The 26614-nt window shown below is 42.8% G+C and overlaps 1 protein-coding gene across 3 annotated transcripts in view; it reads right to left on the bottom strand.

Annotated features, from left to right (window-relative positions):
• Window positions 1-26614, bottom strand: part of RSU1 (Ras suppressor protein 1) — a 203821-nt gene that overhangs the window by 165147 nt on the left and 12060 nt on the right. For all 3 annotated transcript variants that reach the window (XM_057543611.1, XM_007196418.2, XM_007196417.3), the window contains exon 3: window positions 13428-13478. In XM_057543611.1, coding sequence (XP_057399594.1) covers window positions 13428-13478 — 51 coding nt within the window. The remainder of the gene's footprint in view (window positions 1-13427; window positions 13479-26614) is intronic.

Below are 26614 nucleotides of genomic sequence, written 5' to 3'. Positions count from 1 at the left end.
TCACTCTCCACACCGCCCCTCCCGGGAGCCTGTGCAGCCCGCCACTGCCAGGGTCCCGGGATCCGGGGACAACATCCCCGGGAGAACGCACTGCGCGCCTCAGGCTGGTGCAACGTCACGCCGGCCTCGGCCGCCGCAGGCTCGCCCCGCCTCCTCTGTACCCCTCCCTCCCCGCGGCCTGGGTGAGCCAGAGCCCCCGAAGCAGCTGCTCCTTTAACCCCGTCCTGTCTGGGCGGGGAACAGACGCCCTCAGGCGACCTACACGCAGAGGCGGGTCCAAATCCAAAGCTGAAGCCCAGGCGCTGTGCGAACAGGGAAGAGAAGGGGAAATCTCTCCCAGCAGCCTCAGGAGCAGCGGATTAAAGCTCCACAACAACTTGCTGTGCCTGCATCTGTTGAATACCTGAATAGACAACGAATCAGCCCAAATTCAGGAGGTGGACTTTGGGAGCAGGATATATTATTTTTCCCCTTTTCCTTTTTTTGTGAGTGTATATGTATATGCTGCTGGGTGAGATTTTGTCTGTATAGCTTTGCTTTACAATAGCTTTATTTTACTTCACTATATTATAGCCTCTTTCTTTCCTTCTTTCTGTTTTTTCTCCCTTTTACTCTGAGCTGTGTGGACGAAAGGCTCTTGGTGCTCCAGCCAGGCATCAGGGCCGTGCCTCTGAGGTGGGAGAGCCAACTTCAGAACACTGGTCCACAAGAGACCTCCCAGCTCCACGTAATACCAAACGGCAAAAATCTCCCAGAGATCTCCATCTCAACATCAAGACCCAGCTTCACCCAACGACCAGCAAGCTACAGTGCTGGACACCCTATGCCAAACAACTAGCTAGACAGGAACACAACCCCATCCATTAGCAGAGAGGCTGCCTAAAATCATAATAAGGCCACAGACACCCCAAAATACACCACCAGACGTGGACGTGCCCACCAGAAAGACAAGATCTAGCCTCATCCACCAGAACTCAGGCACTAGTTCCCTCCACCAGGAAGCCTACACAACCCACTGAACCAACCTTAGCCACTGGGGACAGATACCAAAAACAACGGGAACTACGAACCTGCAGCCTGTGAAAAGGAGACCCCAAACACAGTAAGATAGGCAAAATGAGACGACAGAAAAACACACAGCAGATGAAGGAGCAGGCTCAAAACACACTGGACTTAACAAATGAAGAGGAAATAGGTAGTCTACCTGAAAAAGAATTCAGAATAATGATAGTAAGGATGATCCAAAATCTTGGAAATAGAATAGACAAAATGCAAGAAACATTTAACAAGGATGTAGAAGAACTAAAGAGGAACCAAGCAATGATGAAGAACACAATAAATGAAATTAAAAATACTCTAGATGGGATCAATAGTAGAATAACTGAGGCAGAAGAAAGGATAAGTGACCTGGAAGATAAAATGGTGGAAATAACTACTACAGAGCAGGATAAAGAAAAAAGAATGAAAAGAACTGAGGACAGTCTCAGGGACCTCTGGGACAACATTAAACGCTCCAACATTCGAATTATAGGGGTACCAGAAGAAGAAGAGAAAAAGAAAGGGACTGAGAAAATTTTTGAAGAGATTATAGTTGAAAACTTCCCTAATATGGGAAAGGAAATAGTTAATCAAGTCCTGGAAGCACAGAGAGTCCCATACAGGATAAACCCAAGGAGGAACACGCCAAGACACATATTAATCAAACTGTCAAAAATTAAATACAAGGAAAACATATTAAAGGCAGCAAGGGAAAAAAAACAAATAACACACAAGGGAATCCCCATAAGGTTAACATCTGATCTATCAGCAGAAACTCTGCAAGCCAGAAGGGAGTGGCAGGATATACTTAAAGTGATGAAGCAGAAAAACCTACAACCAAGATTACTCTACCCAGCAAGGATTTCATTCAGATTCGATGGAGAAATTAAAACCTTTACAGACAAGCAAAAGCTGAGAGAGTTCACCACCACCAAACCAGCTTTACAACAAATGCTAAAGGAACTTCTCTAGGCAAGAAACACAAGAGAAGGAAAACACCTACAATAACAAACCCAATACATTTAAGAAAATGGGAATAGGAACATACATATCGATAATTACCTTGAATGTAAATGGATTAAATGCTCCCACCAAAAGACACAGGCTGGCTGAATGGATACAAAAACAAGACCCATATATATGCTGTCTACAAGAGACCCACTTCAGACCTAGAGACACATACAGATTGAAAGTGAGGGGATGGAAAAAGATATTCCATGCAAATGGAAATCAAAAGAAAGCTGGAGTAGCAATTCTCATATCAGACAAAATAGACTTTAAAATAAAGACTATTACAAGAGACAAAGAAGGACACTATATAATGATCAAGGGATCGATCCAAGAGGAAGGTATAACAATTGTAAATATTTATGCACCCAACATAGGAGCACCTCAATACATAAGGCAAATACTAACAGCCATAAAAGGGGAAATTGACAGCAACACAATCATAGTAGGGGACTTTAACACCCCACTTTCACCAAGGGACAGATCATCCAAAATGAAAATAAATAAGGAAACACAAGCTTTAAATGATACATTAAACAAGATGGACTTAATTGATATTTATAGGACATGCCACCCAAAAACAACAGAATACACATTTTTCTCAAGTGCTCATGGAACATTCTCCAGGATAGATCATATCTTGGGTCACAAATCAAGCCTTGGTAAATTTAAGAAAATTGAAATCGTATCAAGTATCTTTTCCGACCACAACGCTATGAGACTAGATATCAATTACAGGAAAAGATCTGTAAAAAATACAAACACATGGAGGCTACACAATACATTACTTAATAACGAAGTGATTACTGAAGAAATCAAAGGGGAAATCAAAAAATACCTAGAAACAAATGACAATGGAGACACGACGACCCAAAACCTATGGGACGCAGCAAAAGCAGTGCTAAGAGGGAAGTTTATAGCAATACAAGCCTACCTCAAGAAACAGGAAACATCTCGAATAAACAACCTAACCTTGCACCTAAAGCAATTAGAGAAAGAAGAACAAAAAAACCCCAAAGCCAGCAGAAGGAAAGAAATTATAAAGATCAGGTCAGAAATAAATGAAAAAGAAATGAAGGAAACAATAGCAAAAATCAATGAAACTAAAAGCTGGTTCTTTGAGAAGATAAACAAAATTGATAAACCATTAGCCAGACTCATCAAGAAAAAAAGGGAGAAGACCCAGATCAATAGAATTAGAAATGAAAAAGGAGAAGTAACCACTGACACTGCAGAAATACAAAAGATCATGAGAGATTACTACAAGCAACTCTATGCCAATAAAATGGACAACCTGGAAGAAATGGACAGATTCTTAGAAATGCACAAACTGCCGAGACTGAACCAGGAAGAAATAGAAAATATGAACAGACCAATCACAAGCACTGAAATTGAAACTGTGATTAAAAACCTTCCAACAAACAAAAGCCCAGGACCAGATGGCTTCACAGGTGAATTCTATCAAACATTTAGAGAAGAGCTAACACCTATCCTTCTCAAACTCTTCCAAAATATTGCAGAGGGAGGAACACTCCCAAACTCATTCTACGAGGCCACCATCACCCTGATACCAAAACCAGACAAAGATGTCACAAAGAAAGAAAACTACAGGCCAATATCACTGATGAACATAGATGCAAAAATCCTCAACAAAATACTAGCAAACAGAATCCAACAGCACATTAAAAGGATCATACACCATGATCAAGTGGGGTTTATCCCAGGAATGCAAGGATTCTTCAATATACGTAAATCAATCAATGTGATACACCATATTAACAAATTGAAGGAGAAAAACCATATGATCATCTCAATAGATGCAGAGAAAGCTTTCGACAAAATTCAACACCCATTTATGATAAAAGCCCTGCAGAAAGTAGGCATAGAGGGAACTTTCCTCAACATAATAAAGGCCATATATGACAAACCCACAGCCAACATTGTCCTCAATGGTGAAAAACTGAAACCATTTCCACTAAGATCAGGAACAAGACAAGGTTGCCCACTCTCACCACTATTATTCAACATAGTTCTGGAAGTCCTAGCCACAGCAATCAGAGAAGACAAAGAAATAAAAGGAATCCAAATCGGAAAAGAAGAAGTAAAGCTGTCACTATTTGCAGATGACATGATACTATACATAGAGAATCCTAAAGATGCTACCAGAAAACTCCTAGAGCTAATCAATGAATTTGGTAAAGTAGCAGGATACAAAATTAATGTACAGAAATCTCTTGCATTTCTATACACTAATGACGAAAAATCTGAAAGTGAAATTAAGAAAACACTCCCATTTACCATTGCAACAAAAAGAATAAAATATCTAGGAATAAACCTACCTAAGGAGACAAAAGACCTGTATGCAGAAAATTATAAGACACTGATGAAAGAAATTAAAGATGATACAAATAGATGGAGAGATATACCATGTTCCTGGATTGGAAGAATCAACATTGTGAAAATGACTCTACTTCCCAAAGCAATCTACAGATTCAATGCAATCCCTATCAAACTACCACTGGCATTTTTCACAGAACTAGAACAAAAAATTTCACAATTTGTATGGAAACACAAAAGACCCCGAATAGCCAAAGCCATCTTGAGAACGAAAAATGGAGCTGGGGGAATCAGGCTCCCTGACTTCAGACTATATTACAAAGCTTCAGTAATCAAGACAGTTTGGTACTGGCACAAAAACAGAAATATAGATCAATGGAACAGGATAGAAAGCCCAGAGATAAACCCACACACATATGGTCAACTTATCTTTGATAAAGGAGGCAAGCATATACAGTGGAGAAAAGACAGCCTCTTCAATAAGTGGTGCTGGGAAAATTGGACAGGAACATGTAAAAGTATGAAATTAGAACACTCCCTGACACCATGCTCAAAAATAAACTCAAAATGGATTAAAGACCTAAGTGTAAGGGCAGACACTATCAAACTCTTAGAGGAAAACATAGGCAGAACACTCTATGACATACATCACAGCAAGATTCTTTTTGACCCAGCTCCCAGAGAAATGGAAATAAGAACACAAATAAACAAATGGGACCTAATGAAACTGAAAAGCTTTTGCACAGCAAAGGAAACCATAAACAAGACCAAAAGACAACCCTCAGAATGGGAGAAAATATTTGCAAATGAAGCAACTGACAAAGGATTAATCTCCAAGATTTACAAGCAGCTCATGCAGCTCAATAACAAAAAAACGAACAACCCAATCCAAAAATGGGCAGAAGATCTAAATAGACATTTCTCCAAAGAAGATATACAGATGGCCTACAGACACATGAAAGAATGCTCAACATCATTAATCATTAGAGAAATGCAAATCAAAACTACAATGAGATATCATCTCACACCGGTCAGAATGGCCATCATCAAAAAATCTAGAAACAATAAATGCTGGAGAGGGTGTGGAGGAAAGGGAACACTCTTGCACTGTTGGTGGGAATGTAAATTGATACAGCCACTATGGAGAACAGTATGGAGGTTCCTTAAAAAACTACAAATAGAACTACCATATGACCCAGCAATCCCACTACTGGGCATATACCCTGAGAAAACCATAGGTCAAAAAGAGTCATGTACCAAAATGTTCATTGCAGCTCTATTTACAATAGCCAGGACATGGAAGCAACCTAAATGTCCATCGACAGATGAATGGATAAAGAAGATGTGGCACATGTATACAATGGAATATTACTCAGCCATAAAAAGAAATGAAATGGAGGTATTTGTAGTGAGGTGGATGGAGTTAGAGTCTGTCATACAGAGTGAAGTAAGTCAGAAAGAGAAAAACAAATACAGTATGCTAACACATATATACGGAATCTAAGGGAAAAAAAAAAAAAAAGGCCATGAAGAACCTAGTGGCAAGACGGGAATAAAGACACAGACCTACTAGAGAATGGACTTGAGGATATGGGGAGGGGGTGGGGTGAGATGTGACAGGGTAAGAGAGTGTCATGGACATATATACACTACCAAATGTAAAATAGATAGCTAGTGGGAAGCAGCCGCACAGCACAGGGAGATCAGCTCGGTGCTTTGTGACCACCTAGAGGGGTGGGATGGGGAGGGTGGGAGGGAGGGAGATGCAAGAGGGAAGAGAAATGGGAACATATTGTATATGTATAACTGATTCACTTTGTTATAAAGCAGAAGCTAACACACTATTGTAAGGCAATTATACTTCAATAAAGATGTTTAAAATGACAAAAAAAAAAAAAAATAATCCACATGCTTCTAAAAAAAAAAAAAAAAAAAAAAATAGTAAAAGAAACCCTTCCAAGATCAGCTCCCCGCAGTGGGTGAGCTAGGGTTTGGAAAGTGACAGGTTCCACCAGCCCGCACATAATGATCTCCACAGCCTGCCACCTTTCTGAAATTCCCATAATTGAAGTCGTTCCATTTAAAAATCTATCGTGGAAGAATTAACACACTACCCTTAGCTTGCTTCCTCTTAGCACAGGGCAGGACTCCAAGAAGAGGAATTCTAGAGTAGGTACATTTGGGATGGTGGGGCTGACATGAAAGAGATCAGAGGATGACAAGTGTCTGAGCGGAGGATACAACTGCATCGAAACCCACCTTCAACTTCACCCGCTGGTCTTGGACTGTGCTGGTTCTGGACCACGGGGCCAACAGATGCTTCCATGTGACGGCCCTGCATGCTTCCTTACTAAAACCCAAAACAACAAACTCCCAACCACAGGCGATTTTTTAAACGGTACCTAACCAGTGGCACCATTGGAAAGATACTGTTCAATTAATAGCTGTCTGGCTCAATACTATGTATACATTTTTTCCAATCCAATCTTTCAAATGATGGCCCAGGAACAAACTGATGAATGTGCACTAATTAAAAAAATAAGCTATTGATCAAAGCCTCTGTATTATAAATACATTCGTACTCTGTTAAAATGCAAACAGCAAGTTGTTTTGATACTGTCACAAGGTAAATTCATGACAGAGAGGCGATTTATTTTGCATATTCTCTCTCATAGTTTAATTTCATACAAGCCATGCACAAGAACTTTTGCATAAAGCATGACAAATAATCTATGAAAGAGGCAATAACTAGACACTTGGCAATAGGAAGGTGCTGGAAGGCTGGTGAAGGTCATTCTTATAAGTTGGGACAGTTAATTTTTCTCATTCATCTCAACAATCTATTATGTCTGTCGGAAAGGGTTTCAATTTATTATGCTTTTTAAAAACTGCTTACTTTTCTTCGTTATAATTGGACCTGCGTATTTTGAGACTGCAATATTTTCATGCAAAACATGCTCCTTAATTCCTTTATAATAACACGTACAGTAGAGATCCTATCAATATATACATCTGCATAAAATCTTAAAACATTACATTAGCTTCCATGTGTTTAGAATATTATCTTTATAAAGAAGTTACTGAAATCACTAAAGAAAATACCCTAGTATTGTCTTGTTCACTGTAATTTTGAATTCATATATAAGCTATAACTAATAAGAAACAGTCCATTAAAAAAAAGAAATAAGTTTTGCCATCACACTTAGGTTTACTGCCTGCCTAGCCATTTCCGACACATTAAATGACAAGACAGGGTCAGAGTTAAGGCTTCAAATGGCCGGCAAAGCTGCTAATATCTCAAGAGAATGTTTTACATGACAGTTAAAAGTTCAAAGTATAAAACTAAACAATTACATTCAGAGACCCACACTTATGAAAGGTTTACATAGAGCTGGTTGCTCAGTGTTTGCGCAAAGCAAAAAGACATCCTTTGCATCTTGCAGAAAATGATGAGGGTTTAGTCCTTAACACGCATGGGTCACAAAATGAAAATAAATACTGTTGTCATATTTAAGGTGCTGGCAATATTTGTACATAGGTTTGGCTGTAAGAATGAAATTCTTTTTAAAATTAAGAAAAACATCACATTAAAAAAATTAATGCTCAGAGACTGTTTTATCAGTGATGCAGAATGTAATTCATATCACAATGCATAGTATTCTTCCCTACACAGTGGCATTCAGTAAAAGAATCAGTCTAAATACGCACAAAATGCACGGTTATTTTTAAATTAAAATCTAGTCACATACATATATATTTTAAACTTCTTTCTTCCACAGGAGAAAAAAAATCTCATATATACTCAATACGAAAAATACTATAAAAGGCAATAAAATCCTCTCACTTTAAACAGACTGGAAGAAAAGTTTCTAACATGAGAAAGTATCCACAATAAACACTAAAAATGACACGTGACACTGAATGTATACTTAAATTTTGGGAGCCAAACAGAAAAATAACATACCTCCTTATCTACATTAATTATGGCAAAACTGCATTATGGAAATGGCAGTAGTAACATCCCTGTTGGACGGAGCCTAGAAGCTTGCAAAAAAAATTTCGTCTGACAACACAAATTTGGTTTCTAATCTTTTAGTACAAGATGAGGAGGAAAAAAAAAAAAAAGTAACGTATCCCAACAGTGACCTCTAGTGGACAAGTCTTAAAATGGTTGTCTCAGAAAGAAATTCCTCTTCAAGACTGAAAACAAGCAGAAAAACATTTACAAAGCTAATACTCCCAAATACCATAAAAACCAGGGATCAGGTAAGGCGCAGGCTGAAAAAGACTCATCTAACACTGGCTTATTACAAGGGAGGGTCATCACAAAGGCAGGAGAGCAGAGACACAGGAAGATCACCTTTGAAATAATGCTGCGTCCCTGTCTTAGAAACACTGAGAGCAAGCAAGTCTATCACCTCGGACTGCTGGGACTTAGCAAAACGTACCACCTACCAACCCACTAATCAACCGGCATTAACTGAGTGTCTATTTCATGTTCTGCACGCTTTTGGCACTGCTGTGGGATGGTACAATATATAAGCATATGACAGGGTTCCTAATTTCAAGAAACTTAACCTACAATTCACTGCATGAAAATATTAGTAAATCATCTGGGACCTTAAGTATATAAAACTAAGTGAAAGAGTAGCAGGTCCCAAACCTGGAGACCTAGGATAGTATAGGTCTTCACTTCCCTTTGGAGAAGTGAAACTCAGCTGAGCCCACAAGGGTCGCTGGGTGGAAAAAAAACACCCATGGGTGGTCATGATACCAGCTTTCCCCACCGTGGATCCTTAGGTGTCCCCGAGGAGCACAGGCACACCTTGGGGACAATGCAGGTTTGGTTCCAGACCACCCACCACAGTAAAGAGATTACTGCAGTAAACTGAGTCACACGAATTTTTGGCTTCCTGGTGCCTGTCACAGTTACGTTTATACTATCCTGTCATCTATTAAGTGTGCAAAGCATTATGTCTAAAAAACAATGTACATATCTTAAAAAGTACTTTATTGCTAAAAAAAAAAAAAAAAGTGCGAACCATCCTCTGAGCCTTCAACGAGTTGTCATCTTTTTGCTGGTGGAGGGTTTGAAATACTGTGAGAATTACCAAAGTGTGACGCAGAGACACCAGGTGAGCAAATGCTGTAGGAAAAAATGGTGCCAACAGCCTTGCTCGACGCAGGGTTGCCACAGACCTTCAATTTCCCCAAAAAACCGCAAATACCTGCCAGGTGCAATAAAGCGAGGTCTGCCTGTACCCTGCTAGCACATCATTCCTTACCGATGAAAGGGCCCCTATGAAGGGGACGCAGACAGCAATTTCCAGGACCTACGGTTCTGCTTCTCTAGAGTACTCACAGCCCAGCGCATCTGAAATGAGCCCGTGAGTAGTTCAGAAACAGAAGCGTGTAGTGGTCACAACTAACCAAGTCCGTTAAGCAGCTGATCCTGAGGAAACTACCGGGTTCCTGCACTGACCACTTCATGGAGGCCAGCTACCTCCCCCCGGCCCTGCTGGCCCTGTCTGCTCCCTCCCAGCAACCGCTACTGCTTTCCATGAGGACTGACTGGGAAGTGGCTGTGCACGCAGCATCAGGCCTTAAAGCAGAATAAGAGGGACTTCCCTGGTGGTCCAGTGGCTAAGACTCCGTGCTCCCAACGCAGGGGGCCCGGGTTCCATCCCTGGTTGGGGGACTAAGATCCCTCATGCCGCAACTAAGGAGCCCACATGCCACAACTAAGGAGTCCACATGCCACAACTAAGAGTCCACATGCCACAACTAAGGAGTCCACATGCCACAACTAAAAGTGCGCATGCCGCAACTAAGAGCCCGCAGGTGGCAATGAAGACCCGGTGCAGCCAAATAAATAAATAAATATGAAGAAAAAAAAAAAAAGAACAAGACATGGTCCCTGCCTTCAACAAAGCTTAAGATAACTCTGGAGAGGAAGGAACAGGAAGCAACAGGAGGACAAGGGCCAGGCTGGTGTCAAGAGTCTATGAACAACAGGCACTAGGGGAAGAGAGCGTTCCGGCTGACCCTGGCGGGCAGGGGAGCGGGAGGAGGATGGGCGGAGGGTGGGGGCGGGCAAGGGAGGAAGGGAGGGGCGGGGCAGCCTGGCGTCAGAACCTCAGCTTTCCTCTGAAGCCAGAAAAGCACCTCCTTCCGGGGCCCAGAGAGCTACCCGCCCAGTCACAGCAAAAACGCAGAAGGAAAAGATTCACTCGCAACCCGGCCTCCCACTCCCTCAGTGCATCGGGGGAACGTGTCCCCGGGCAAGTTGCTGCCGGCAGGGTCACCCCCCAGTCACTGCACCAAAACCCATCAGCAGGGCCCCAAGCCCCAGGTTTAAACGTCAATCGTGTCGCTGTGATAATGAGGAACCTCTAACAGCGATCACACTGACAATTCTGAAAGACGTTTACGAACTCGTGTCGAAACGTCAAGAATTTCCACTCGCAAAATCTTGGGGAATTTAGGGGTCATCAGCCCGCTTCCCCCTTCCACGTGGCCTCAGTCGTACTGCGTTGAGCGGACCCACTGATGTCAAAACCACCAGCATGAAAAGGTGCGAGTGCCACACTGTTCCAACGGCCCTACAGGTACCGACTCAGTCCGTGGAGTCGAGAGCTGTCCCCAGATCAAGATCCCAGTGTGACGAAGCTGGTGATTCATTCCCTAAGTACACAAGAGGAGACATCACGACAGTGTAACTGGCACACGAAGAGAGAAACACACATACGTCTGCAAGATGAAAGCAGCGCTGAGGGGTTTATCGTTTGAGTCTGAGTCTGAATGCGGTGCTGTCAGCCAGTCCCCGTTAAAAACCACGGAAAGTGAAAGACACTGATTACACTAAAAAGTGACAGGAGGGTGGGCTCACCCACCTCCCTGTAATGCATATTTATATTTCCATCAAATGGACATATTTACTATAAACACTGGAAAAACCATAGCAAAGCCATTCATTTAAATGCCAGAAAAATAGTAAAAGATGCTAATTTGACCTTAGTGGAACAGATCGGGTGTCACTGACACCACTCACAGTGGCTGGAAACAGAATTTACCAAGACGATTAATTAGAGCTTACTGGATTAGGTCAAGAGTGTCTCAAATGGGAGAAAGGGGGGAAAAAAAAAAAGGGAAGAAAGAAATAAAAAGTTTGGATCCATTCACAGCGAACCTCTTTAACAGCAGACACAATTTAACTCTGTATTTATGCCTCCCCAAATTAATCTCATGTTGCATGCCCGGAAAGACGAATTGATCCCCTGATCCCTGAGATTTCTCTCTTTGTGGACATTTAAAAAGAAATAAACTACAACCACCTGAAAGATTTTTTAAGGACCAGATCAATTAATGGTGTAATAGGAATAAAACATGTTTGGCTTTCTTGTTTAAATGGAAACTTTTGCTCTGATGATGGTGCAAGATCTAACAACAGTAGTAAGCTTGGCAATTAAGAAATATGTTCATGAGCTAAACGACAGAGAGCTTCGGGAATTTCTGCTCACAAAATCTGGGGGAATTTAGGGATCATGCAGTCCCCCCTCCAAAACAAACTGCAAATCCCCTCTGAACTGGGATTAGGGTCTCAGTGAAGAGTAGGACCATTTGCTACAAAAACAATGAAAGTGGCAGCATATTACCTGTTATAATAATGATCACACGTGACTTGTCAGCCTCACTTTCAGTTGCTGGGGCCCCCAATACGCAAACATGACAATTGTGCCCCTCTGCCCTTGCCATACAAACATGTGCTTTTTGCTAAAAATGAACTAATATGCCTGTCCGCTGCACACGAGGGGCCCTAACTGCCACTCAATTCTCAGTAATCAACAGCTCTGTGACACTGCTTCGAGCTGTATATAATGCACACACACACATAAATTTGGACACAAATCCCTCAACATGACATTCTGCTTGGTTTCACTGGATGTGGAAAGCTCCCTAACAAATTCCGGCCACATGATTAGAAAAATCATTCAAGTCTGCAGGAAATATGGCAAGCACAAAGAAGTGACCGTCAATCAGAAATGAGACGGCAGAGTGGGTCCCTGCCATTAAAACCTTTAAAGCCACAGCTCTAAAAATAAAATGGCCCACAATTATTCACAGAAGATACGCTTTACAAAGAGGTATGAAATCTACTATACGTTAACCGTACCACTGCCAATGCCCAGGACAATTTTCCTTGGAAACCAGACTCAAGAACTTGAAAAACGCAGATGCAAGTTTATATAATTTTTACAACTTTGGGCTTTTCTTCTTCCCCCATCAAGCAGGGAAGAAAAGTATAGCAACAGTTACATTTTCCCCTTTTGAGGAGAAAGTATAAATGAAAGCAAAGAACTCTTATTCTAACTTTTTTTTTTAATTAATTATTTTTGGCTGCGTTAGGTCTTCATTGCTGCACGCGGGCTTTCTCTAGTTGCGGCGAGCGGGGGCTACTCTTTGTTGCGGTGCGCACGCTTCTCATTGCGGTGGCTTCTCTTGTTGCGGAGCACGGGCTCTAGGCGTGCGGGCTTCAGTAGTTGTGGCTCACGGGCTCTAGAGCGCAGGCTCAGTAGTTGTGGCGCACGGGCCTAGTTGTTCCGTGGCATGTGGGATCTTCCCGGACCAGGGCTCGAACCCATGTCCCCTGCACTGGCAGGCGGATTCTTAACCACTGTGCCACCAGGGAAGCCCTCCTCTTTTTGATAAGTTTTTTTTTTTTTTTTTTGAAATAATAATGAAAGTCTCAGCATTTCAGGTCACTGCAGCATTTACCATGCCCTAAGGGGACCATTTCCAGACACACAATGTCACTGTCTTTCTTCAGTTTACACACATGATAGGGAAGAATCCGCAAAAGAGAGCAAACTACAGAATACAGGACCACCATCTGCTCCGGTCCCTCAGCGTCGCCCAAGTAACCTCTCGGTCTGCCTAAATTATCATTTGTCATTAGTGCCTTTAAAGGAAAACAGAAGAATCAGCAGTACTGCCACAGCCCCTAAACGTCAGAAATTGTGTAACAGAGGACAGCGTTGACTTACTTGTTAGCTTGTTGTGACTGAGGACCAGCTGGGTGATGTGGGACAGGGTGACTGTAAAAGAAAAACAAGAAATCACACAGTCAGTTAATGTACCCAAAGTACACCTACACTCCTACAGGGTGAAGGGCTAAGTTACTTTCACAGGGTGGAGTGTTACCGCTCACAAAAACAGAAGCAGGGGTTCACAGAGGACTGTCTGTTCAATGTTAAAGCAAATCAGGAGAAGCTACGCCATTCGCAGGGCGACGAGCATCGCGAGGGCCAGACACGACGCGGGCCACAGCTAGTGCCGCTCGGCGGCCTGGCCCAGTGGTCCAGCCGCAAGAGCCCGTCTCACTAAGGGGACCGGTCAGGAGACCCGGCCCAGAGCCCCGAGAGGGACAACTCCTCCCGCACTTCCCCACACGCTTAAACAAACCATCGCATCGAGACAGGGAGACCGCACCACCCTACCGCCCGAGCCCACGGTCAACCCCGAAACGCTGCTACAGGCTCTCCGATGATCCCGGTAAGAACCTTCCACAAGTTCCTCTCAACAAGCTTTGGCTGACATTTCAAAGCACCAGCGGATTGCTCACCAATTTCGGACATTATCATGGAGGCTTAGTCTGCTGAAAAAGATTAGATCTGCTTTAAAAAGAAAAAAAGGTTTTTCCAACGACCAAGAAAGAAAATATACATACAGATCCATTAAAAAAAAAAGAAGAAGAAGAAGAAGAAAAGAAAGAAAAGGAAAAAAAAAAAAAGCCAGACGGAAAAAAGTGACCTGCCTTCTACTTTGGGTTCTAAAACTTCACTGCGTGGTCAGCAAGCTATATGTATATTTTATTTTTGTGGGTATATATATATAAGTTATATATATATATACACACACCCCTATTTACTTATTTATATGTTAAATATTTATATATAAATTAAAAGCTAAATGATTATACACAATATACTAAATATACTAATTAAATACAGTATACTTTATATTACAATTTTAAACGCAGATGTATTAGTGAAGAAACATATTTAAAATTTTTTCCAATATTCTTTCTATAAGAACGTTATTTAAATGCAACAGAGTTTTTTCCATAAAGGAATAAGACAACAAATATTTTTTCTCAAGAAGTCTCAGGGTTGGACCCCAGCATCCTTGAAAAAAACATGTATCATCGCTGACCACAATTTTTGAGTGTTTTTCTTTTGTTCAACCTCTCACAAAGTTAGAGAAAAGTTCACAATACAATGCAAAGACCTGCTTTTCTGCCCTGACCCATTTGAGATTAAGCTGTTGGCTTGATGTCCCATAAACTTTAGGGTATTCCTACAAAGACATTTTCCTGCAAAACCACAATATAATCACCAAAGTCAAAAACTGAGCATGATACATCATTACCATCTAATCCTCAGCCCCCAACCAAGTTTCACCAAATGTCCAGTGTCCTTTTGACGTGTCCCCATCACTCTCTGAGTACTTCCCTGCTTTCTGGCAAGAGATAGTCAAGCTCGTCTTGTACTTTTGGTGCCACAGGCTTAGAATCAATCAGCCATTTCTCCAATGAGCTGATTCTGTGGAAAATAGTACTTACAAGCCAAAATCTGGGCACTAGATGTGCTCATTGTTATTTTGGGGCTCAGTATTCTCCGTGCACAGAATTAGAGAATACACACACTCACCCACACACACACATCTGAACTTGAATCCCAAGTTCACACCAAGAGATGGATTCCAATACAACACTGCACGGTTCATTCTCATTTTCTCCGTTTCCTATTTGTTAACTCCTTTCTCTAACAGCGAGAACTCTGGCGTCCATTATTTTTAACCTACTTACGTACGCCATTGATACCCCTACATATAACTGCATGAAGCAGGGTTATCTTACAGCTGGGTTGGGGTGGCTCTATGCTGACCTGCAGGGACACCTGGAAGTCTGACACTGATTCTGGGTCAAGATCCAGATGAGTAGGTGAGCTCGAGATGTGTCATGTCCTGTTCAAAGTTGCAAACACCTTGGAGGCTCCAGGACCAGCTTGTTCACATGTCCAGGGATGTGTAGGTCGCTGGCTTATACCTGGTTAGAGGCACCTGACCAGTCGGGCACAGAAGACAGCGCTAGACATTTCTGCCCACGAACTCCCAACACCCAGACTCATTTCGTTGACTATGTCTTGAAAGTTCTTACCTGGAGATAAAGTATGCCCTGAGCAACCAAGAAACGAGCCTGGGGGGCTGCACCAGTGAGCCCCTGGGAACCCTGATGTTCGCCTGTGCTTTCTAACCCCTGCTAAGCTATGTCCTGTGCCCTTATTAACTCCCTGGGTGAGTGGGCTCTGTGGAACCTTCTGGGTTCTTTCAACTATGCACCCGTGTATTAATGCAGGAACCCATCTCCCCATGCTCTTTCCTCCTACCTGGACACCTGTCCACTCACCCTCCTCACCTGCACCTCCAACCTCCTGCCCCTGGTCCTGCTTGGGCTTGGACCCCCAAGACAGGCTCCCCACCCCGCCCTGGGCCACCACGCCCACGCCCCAACACCTGAATGCCTCTTCTCCTGTTGCACTTACTGGCTCCAGGATTGAAACCTTAGGCGAGGAGGAAGAGAAAGGCAAAGCACAGGGGAAGAGCATTTTTGTGATTTTAAAAGCATCACCATGATGGCTTCTTACATGACAAGTTAGATTCTAGACACTGCAGAACATCTCACACATTTGTATTTATAAGAGTTAATACTGTTCTTGTCCACCAGATAAAGCATTCCTTTACCTCTGAGGCATAGAGTCTGATATGAAGACAAAAAAATCTCCAAGAGCTGTCCTCATACAAAACCAGATGAAACAGATTCAGAGATATATGAGTTAAGACAGTGGTCAGTATCATAGGAGAACAAACCACAAATAACAGGAGTTACACAACAGTTTCTCTCTCACTTACACACGGGCAGTCCAGAGGTTCCTGGTATCTTGTTGCTCAACCATTCATGGATCCCACCTCATGCTCCAAAAAGGCTGCCTGAGCTTAGCCATCATGCCTGCATTCCCCTTAGGAAGACGGAAAGGGGAAAAAAGCCTTCCTCCTTTACAACTCTTCCAAGAAACTGCACATGGCACTTCCATTTACAAGCAGTTAATCAACATTTTGTAATACAGTGATGCCTAGATGCAAAAGAGGTGGGAAAACATAGCCTGGATTCCAAGTGACCACATGCCAGATACAATTAGGGGTTTTATAACCCACAAAGATGGGGCAAACCAAAACTGGCAGACAACTAGCAGCCTCTCACACTAGCAAACCACTCTATTTGAGTGTCACAGAAATCAATTCTGATTACAAAAGCAAACAACCCCTGAAAATGTGATCGCCTCCTGCCTTAATTTTTCCTAAAATATCACAACTACCATAATTAAAAAGAAAAAAACTTTGCTCTTCTCCCAGCTAATATTCACAATGAAAGATTTAATTAGGAAAAGTTGGGCCTTTTCAATCTTTTCATTCTGTCTTCTCTACAAGCATTTAGCAGGGGAGAAAATGAGTAAGTTTGAAAGTGCTTTTTTTTTTTAAATAGAGAAGAGAAATGCATTTGTTGCTTCACCTGATCACACCACTAGATGTATTTTTCTTTCTCATTATTGTTACAAGGCTACATGCTAAAGTAGGTAAGAGGGAGAAAAATTAGAGCAGAAAAGAAAAAGTTGATAAAAGATCTTTGAGGAAATATTTAGGGCAACAAAGGACTCCAGGCTGGGTCTGCGGGGAGAGCAGTTAGGTTGGACAGAATTGAAATCACAGAATCAATCACAAAGCCTGTGACAGGCAAAGACCAAGGACCAACAGACATATTCATGCAACCTGCCACTCCCCTCCACTTGGCCATGGTGAGTCCATTGTGGGTTTCCTATGGAAACTGCAGTGTTAAAAAAAGAAGGAGAAAAGGTCTACCAAAATAGAATGGCTTATTTAAAAGTACAATAGCCACCCTAGTCAATCATGTGGGCGAAATGGAACGAGGCTGTCCCCACTGACCTGCCCTGCTAACCCTAACCACACACTGGGAAATCTCCCGCTGCAGGAATATCGTACCTTACGGTCCTGCCAGTCATGAACTGTCAGGAAGCAGCGGCACCAGAACAGTGACAACAAACCGATATTAAAATTCCTGAAGCAATATTAACCAGTGCTTTGCCGAGGCATTTTCAAAGTAGGATGCACTTCCAAAAGTCAGCTAAATAACTGAGAAACTGTGTTGGCATACTCAGTTAACTGCTGCCGTGCCTTGGATACCATTTTGTCTCTAGCCTTTAGAAACGGTATGTGGGGACTTCCCTGGTGGCGCAGTGGTTGAGAGTCTGCCTGCCAATGCAGGGGACACGGGTTCAAGCCCTGGTCCGGGAAGATCCCACATGCCGCGGAACAACTAAGCCCGTGTGCCACAACTACTGAGCCTGCGCTCTAGAGCCTGTGGTCCGCAACAAGAGAAGCCACCACAACGAGAAGCCCGCGCACTGCAACGAAGAGTAGCCCCTGCTCGCCGCAACTAGAGAAAGCCCGCGCGCAGCAACAAAGACCCAAAGCAGCCAAAACACAAAAAAAGAAATGGTATGTAGGTGGGGGAGGGAAAAATTGGGAGACTGGGATTGACACATACACACTACTATATATAAAACAGATAACTAACAAGGACCTACTGTATGGTACATGGAACTCTACGCAATACTCTGTAATGGCCTACATGGGGATAGAATCTAAAAAACAGTGGATATACGTGTACGTGGAACTGATTCACTTCACTGTACACCTGAAACTAACACAAATTGTAAGTCAACTATACTCAAAAATTTTAAAAAAACCAAAACAACAAAAAACAAAAACAAACAAAAAGAAATGGTATGTGGGTGAACACTCTATCAGGCCAAAACGAACAGTAGGAAAGAGAACTGTGGGGAGGGAGCTGTTTGAAGGGGAAGGGGGTGGGGCGCGGTGAGGTGGCTGGCACTGTATGTGTGACTGATGATGGTTTATTCTCCAGTCAAGGATGGAAGCAGCTGGAAAATGCTAAATGCTCGGGATTTCCCTGGTGGCGCAGTGGTGAAGAATCCACCTGCCAATGCAGGGGACACGGGTTCGAGCCCTGGTCCGGGAAGATCCCACGTGCCGCGGAGCAACTAAGCCCGTGCACCACAACTACTGAGCCTGCACTCTGGAGCCCGTGAGCCACAACTACTGAGCCCACGTGCCACAACTACTGAAGCCCACGTGCCTGGAGCCCGTGCTCCACAACAAGAAAACCCACGACAATGAGAAGCCTGTGCACCACAACGAAGAGTAGCCCCCGCTCATCGTAACTAGAGAAAGCCCGCACACAACAACGAAGACCCAACACAGCCCAAAAAATTAAAATAAATAAATAAATAAAAATTTTTTTAAAAAAAGAAAGAAAATGCTAAATGCTCAAGAAGAAACTGGTTGCTCCAATAATTTCCATCAAGGACCCATTCAGGCACTCGTGGACTGGATATTTACCAGGCATGCTCGGAGTGTCCATGGTCTCTTCCTTGGAGATTCCGTTAGAAGTAACGTCAACAGTACATCCCCGTTAGACTGGGACAGTCCTGGATTTCACCCACTTGCCCTCAAAACTGTCCTGGTTTGCGTGATATGCCACACGGTCCCTCAATTTAGGTGACACAGAATACGCACCGAAATCCTAAACTGCAAGATATAAAAGGATCGTGGGCACAAGAGAAGTGTATCTGAAAGGATAACAGGAGATCAGAAGGAGACATCACAGGGACTTCCCTGGCGGTCCAGTGGTTAGGACTCCACGCTTCCACTGCAGGGGGCCAGGGTTCGATCCCTGGTCGGGGAACTAAGCCCTGTGGTGCAGTCAAAAAACAAAAAAAGAAGGAGACGTCATCTACTGTGGGATGACACGTCCAAAAATGCTTTAAGGCACTGAAACTGGACTTGGAGGATACATGGAAATTGGAGGTTATGGAAGCAATTCTAGGCTTCTCTGAGTGAAGAGATGGAAAACAGAGAAGACACAGGACCGGATGGAACAGGCGGTATTACAATGGAATATATTCAGAAAAATCACAGGACTAGCTAAACTCCTAGAAAAAGAACCATGGTTTCTAGATAACACGTGGAAACAGATGTTATTTTTTAAAACAGACACAGTCTTTTTTTTCTTTCCTTCTTCTTCAGCATCAAGTAGGCAGTGTGAGGAAAGAAAAGTAAGCAGGATGAAATCCACAGCACCAGATGACGACATGGCAGACCTACTTCCCAAATGACCCACCATATCACAATGATGTACCACACTGGAAACCGCCTCTCCGGTTTTCAGTCTGGCAATCAGAAGCAAGTTACTCCTCTGGGGGCACTTTAGAAAGGATAAAAAGTTCTAGCTTCACAGAACGGCGTTTCTATCCAGAGGAAAAAACACAGCCAGGATGAGACAAGGGGAGTGAGACTTGGAAACGCACACAGTGATATGGGACTTGAAAGTTTCTGCCACCTTGTCGCAGGTCAGAATTGGGCATCTTTGGGTTCCCAACGGAAGATTCTAGAACACTGGCCACCAAAACCTGGATTGTAACCGTCAGTTCCTTTCACAGGCTGCGCTCCCATGGAAGCAATCGGAAAGACACCGCTACCTTCAGAAGACAAACGGTTTACTGTTTTTTTGGTCTCGCCACACGGCATGCGGGATCTTAGTTCCCCCACCAGGGATCGAACCCACGGCCCCGCATTGGAAGTGCAGCGTCTTAACCACTGGACTGCCAGGGAAGTCCCTAGTTTACCCCTTTTGGACGGCTCTTGAGCTATCAAATACTGCAGTGGGAGAACAGCCAAACCCTCTGGGATGTTCAAAGAGGGTCACCTCTGACTTGTGTTACAATTCCAGGGTGGGCAGCCTTCAAATTCGGTGCAAGTCTGCAGATTACACTGCAAACAGTACCCTCTGTGAATTCAATTCCTCCCAAAGTCGTTGACTACAAAGAAGAATTCATTTGAACTGAAGATACAGGATGGTCCCAAAGGCTTTTCCATTTGGGCTCCCGGTAGGCTAGAAACAGCAACAGCCCTAAATAACCCGGATTCAGAGACTCGGCGGGGCTGCGGGAGAGGCCGCACGTGAGCACCACGCAGCCACGCTGGCCACTCTGCGTCCCGTGTCTCCAAGATGCGTGACTAAAATGCCTGCCCGCGCCACACGCTGAAGTTATTGCACCCCTGCTAGAAGGATGCAGATTCAGATCTTCTTAAGCATGCAGCTTCTGACAGTATATTTAAGTGAAGGCAGACAATAAAACGTTTGACACCAAGATGTAATACAAATATCGTATTCATCAACACACCCAGAATCATAAAAGAACATTTCTTTTGAATTTCGTTCATAATTTAAAACTTCAGGGGGAAAAAAAAAAATCACCAGGGTATGAAAGCTTTCCTTTCCTCCCCAACCAGCTACTGTGGTGAGTTGGAAACTCTTTGGTAGCAAGTTTTCTAAACTGGTTACTTGACCGAGTCCTATTTGCAGATAAATGGTCACTCAAGCATAATTAACTGCTTTTTCATTCAACAGAAAGCAATTTATCATATATGATGATTTTTAACAATGTGATACGTCCTCCTTTATGTAAATAAGAGCAGAGAATTCACACGTGCTGAGGACCCCCATGAGCTGGTCACAGACTGGGGCTTCTGTGTCTCCTGGGCCATTAAGTCAAAAGACGCTGGACCCAAGGAAGGCACCGCGTTACTGACAACATGAAGCCCACATCCTCCCCATCCAAACACATTGCTTTACAGTCTCTCCTTCAGGAAAAAGGACAAAGGAAAATGTTCCATTCTGAAGATGCCTGGGAGAATTAAAGAGGAAAACACAGTGAGCTACCTACGGTTCACGGTTGTTCACTGCTCTTGGGGAATGAGGAGAATGACATGAACGAAGGCTCAGGGCATTACAAAGTGTTTGCAGGGCACGGTACTTAGTTATGTTGACAAAGGCAGAATACGCGTGAGACACAGGTACTGCCCTCAAGGAGCTTACTCTGTAACGAGGGGAGGCGATAAAAAAACTACCACACAAGGCAGAATATCAGCACCTCAAGGAGGTAAGCTGATTCGAAACTCCCGTTAAAAGGGAATTGCTGCAAAGTTTTTTCAGGGTGAGTAAGAGCTTCCAGGTCCAGAGTCAATTTTATTCTATATCTACGTACCTACCTTCTCCCCCTAACCCAGCTTTTTTTTTTTTTTTTAACTTGTCTGTATTGAATAATTTTTCCAGCATAAACTGTTTTAATTGTGTAACCTAAAATAGGTGTACTTTCAGAAATCAGTTATAGGAAAAAGCTTCAGCTCCTTAATTTACAGATACGGAAACTGTGGCCAAGAGGTAAAGTGATTTTTCTAAGGTTCCCCACAAACTCCCCGCTCCCCCAAAATCATAACTGAGACTCTAACCAAGGTTTCCAGATTCTACTTCTTGAGCTTATTCTTCCTAAACTGGAAAAACAATATTCACACGTCAGGGGAGTGTTCTTTTCAAGATGGTGGAGATGCCTATCATTAAAGAGTATAAACCTGAGTGGAAAGTCCTTTCTATCTTGAATAGATATGGCAGTTACATAAAGGGCCTCAAGCACAGCTAGAATACCAAGTTTCAAGCAGTGTGAGACCGGGACTGTAATTCCATGAGAATAATGAGGAAAATAAAAAATTGCTGGATTAGTCTAGAGCGCAGTTCCTCATGTTTAAAATGAAAGGCTGAATTAAATTATTCGATTCTGTGAGAAACACAGAAGAGAGAAGAAAAGAAAGAACTAATATACACGTAATGCCTGCTACATCAATATGCAACACTGGGGACTTTATAACCACTCATTAGAATCAAAAATGTTAAAATATAACAACTGACACTGCAGAAACACAAAGGATCATGAGAGACTACTACAAGCAACTCTATGCCAATAAAATGGACAGCCTGGAAGAAACGGACAAATTCTTAGAAAAGCACAACCTTCCGAGACTGAACCAGGGAGAAATAGAAAATGTAAACAGACCAATCACAAGCACTGAAATTGAAACTGTGATTAAAAACCTTCCAACAAACAAAAGCCCAGGACCAGATGGCTTCACAGACAAATTCTATCAAACATTTACAGAAGAGCTAACACCTATCCTTCTCAAACTCTTCCAAAATATAGCAGAGGGGGCTTCCCTGGTGGCGCAGTGGTTGAGAGTCTGCCTGCCAATGCAGGGGACACGGGTTCGAGCCCTGGTCTGGGAAGATCCCACATGCCACGGAGCAACTGGGCCCGTGAGCCACAATTACTGAGCCTGCGCATCTGGAGCCTGTGCTCCGCAACAAGAGAGGCCACGACAGTGAGAGGCCCGCGCACCGCGATGAAGAGTGGTCCCCACTTGCCGCAACTAGAGAAAGCCCTCGCACAGAAACGAAGACCCAACACAGCCATAAATAGATAAATACATACATACATACATACATACATACATACATACCAAAAGTAAGACAAATGCAGAAACTGTCTATGTCCCTGACAGGCTATATCTGTCCAAGATAAATTTAAAAAAAATATATATATATATAGCAGAGGGAGGAACACTCCCAAACTCATTCTACGAGGCCACCAAAACCGTGATACCAAAACCAGACAAAGATGTCACAAAGAAAGGAAACTACAGGCCACTATCTATGATGAATATAGACGCAAAAATCCTCAACAAAATACTAGCAAACAGAATCCAACAGCACATTAAAAGGATCATACACCATGATCAAGTGGGGTTTATCCCAGGAATGCAAGGATTCTTCAATCTACGCAAATCAATCAATGTGATACACCATATTAACAAATTGAAGGAGAAAAACCATATGATCATCTCAATAGATGCAGAAAAAGCTTTTGACAAAATTCAACACCCATTTATGATAAAAACTCTCCAGAAAGTAGGCACAGAGGGAACCTACCTCAACATAATAAAGGCCATATGTGACAAACCCACAGCAAACATCATTCTCAATGGTGAAAAACTGAAACTGTTTCCTCTAAGATCAGGAACAAGACAAGGTTGTCCACTCTCACCATTATTATTCAACATAGTTTTGGAAGTTTTACCCACAGCAATCAGAGATGAAAAAGAAATAAAAGGAATGCAAATCAGAAAGAAGTAAAACTGTCACTGTTTGCAGATGACATGATACTATACATTGAGAATCCTAAGATGCTACCAGAAAACTACTAGAGCTAATCAATGAATTTGGTAGAGTAGCAGGATACAAAATTAATGCACAGAAATCTCTTGCATTCCTATAAACTAATGATGAAAAATCTGAAAAAGAAATTGAGGAAACACTCCTAATTACCATTGCATCAAAAAGAATAAAATACCTAGGAATAAACCTACCTAAGGAGACAAAAGACCTGTATGCAGAAAACTATAAGACACTGATGAAAGAAATTAAAGATGATACAAACAGATGGAAAGATGTACTATGCTCTTGGATTGGAAGAATCAACATTGTGAAAATGACTATACCACCCAAAGCAAACTAAAGATTCAATGCAATCCCTATCAAACTACCAATGGCATTCTTCAGAACTAGAACAAAAAATTTCACAATTTGTATGGAAACACAAAAGACCCCGAATAACCAAAGCAATCGTGAGAAAGAAAAACGGAGCTGGAGGAATCAGGCTCCCTGACCTCAGACAATAATACAAAGCTACAATAATCAAGACAATACGGTACTGGCACAAAAACAGAAATATAGATCAATGGAACGGGATAGAAAGCCCAGAGAAAAACCCACGCACATATGGTCACCTTATCTTTGACAAAGGAGGAAAGAATATACAATGGAGAAAAGACAGCCTCTTCAATAAGTGGTGCTGGGAAAACTGGACAGCTACATGTAAAAGAATGAAATTAGAACACTCTCTAACACCATACACAAAAATAAACTGAAAATGGATTAGAGACCTAAATGTAAGGCCAGACACTATAAAACTCTTAGAGGAAAACATAGACAGAACACTATGACATAAATCACAGCAAGATCCTTTTTGACCCACCTCCTAGAGAAATGGAAATAAAAACAAAAATAAACAAACAGGACCTAATGAAACTTAAAAGCTTTTGCACAGCAAAGGAAACCATAAAAAAAGACAAAATGACAACCCTCAGAATGGGAGAAAATATCTGCAAACAAAGCAACTGACAAAGGATTAATCTCCAAAATATACAAGCAGCTCATGCAGCTCAAAATCAAAAAAACAAACGACCCAATCCAAAAATGGACAGAAGACCTAAACAGTTATTTCTCCAAAGAAGATATACAAATTGCCAACAAACACATGAAAGGATGCTCAACATCACTAATCATTAGAGAGATGCAAATCAAAACTACAATGAGGTATCACCTCACACCAGTCAGAATGGCCATCATCAAAAAGTCTACAAACAATAAATGCTGGAAAGGGTGTGGAGAAAAGGGAACCCTCTTGCACTGTTGGTGGGAATGGAAATTGATACAGCCACTATGGAGAACAGTATGGAGGTTCCCTAAAAAACTAAAAATAGAACTACCATGTGACCCAGCAATCCCACTAATGGGCATATACCCTGAGAAAACCATAATTCAAGAAGAGTCAAGTACCACAGCGTTCACTGCAGCTCTGTTTACAATAGCCAGGACATGGAAGCAACCTAAGTGTCCATCGACAGATGAATGGATAAAGAAGATGTGGCACATGTATACAATGGAATATTACTCAGCCATAAAAAGAAACGAAACTGAGCTATTTGTAGTGAGGTGGATGGACCTAGAGTCTGTCATACAGAGTGAAGTAAGTCAGAAAGAGAAAAACAAATACCATATGCTAACACATACACATGGACTCTAAAAAAAAATGGTTCTGAAGAACCTAGGGGCAGGACAGGAATAAAGACACAGACGTAGAGAATGGACTTGAGGACACAGGGAGGGGGAAGGGTAAGCTGGGACAAAGTGAGAGAGTGGCATGGACATATATACACTACCAAATGTAAAACAGATAGCTAGTGGGAAGCAGCCGCATAGCACAGGGAGATCAGCTCGGTGCTTTGTGACCACCTAGAGGGGTGGGATGGGGGGGTGGGATAGGGAGGATGGGATAGGGAGGGTGGGAGGGAGACGCAAGAGGGAGGAGATATGGGGATATATGTATATGTATACATACAGCTGATTCACTTTGTTATACAGCAAAAACTAACACAGCATTGTAAAGCAATTATACTCCAATAAAGATGTTAAAAAATGTTAAAATAAAATAGTAACCACAACAGCTAATGTTTACCAAACACTTAAAATGTGGCAGCCACGGTTCTAAGAACTTTATTACCTCATGTATTCCTCACAATAACACTAACAGACAGTACTATTATTCTCTGCCTCCCTCCTAATTCTTTTTTTTTTTTGCGTTTTTTTTTTTTAATTTATTTTTGGCTGCGTTGGGTCTTCGTTACTGTGCGCGGGCTTTCTCTAGTTGCAGCGAGCAGGGGCTACTCTTCATTGCGGTGCGCGGGCTTCTCATGGCGGTGGCTTCTCTTGTTGTGGAGCACGGGCTCTAGGCCTGCGGGCTTCAGTAGTTGTGGCACGCGGGCTGCAGTAGTTGTGGCTCGCAGGCCCTAGAGGACAGGCTCAGTAACTGTGGCGCACAGGCTTAGTTGCTCCATGGCATGTGGGATCCTCCTGGACCAGGGCTCGAACCCGTGTCCCCTGCCTTGGCAGGTGGATTCTTAACCACCGCGCTACCAGGGAAGCCCGCCCTCCCTCCCTATTTTAGGTGAGACAAATGAGGCCCAGAGAGGTTAGGTAACCTGCCTGAGGTTTCAGCACTAGTAAGTAGACAGGACCCTTTAAAAGCTGCTTCCAAACAAGAATCTGATTAATTCTGACCGTATTTTTCTACTAGGCAAATACAAATAAGATAAAAAGGAGCCTTAGTCCATTGGTTCATTTTTTCCCCCCAAATGAAGATGGGCAACGTCATACACGCACACCTTCCACTTCAGACCAACCGCTCTGTTCTCACCTTCCCTGTGTCCCTGCCAACAGAGAAGGCCGCTGCGTGGGGGCTGAGGGTGGGCTTCTCTCTGCCCCCTGCTCAACCTCCCTCCACGC

Source organism: Balaenoptera acutorostrata, chromosome 3, assembly GCF_949987535.1.
Source record: "Balaenoptera acutorostrata chromosome 3, mBalAcu1.1, whole genome shotgun sequence".
Classification (NCBI taxonomy): Eukaryota; Metazoa; Chordata; class Mammalia; order Artiodactyla; family Balaenopteridae; genus Balaenoptera; species Balaenoptera acutorostrata.
Note: the sequence above shows the minus strand (reverse complement) of the source record. Positions and strands in the feature narration are given on the sequence as shown.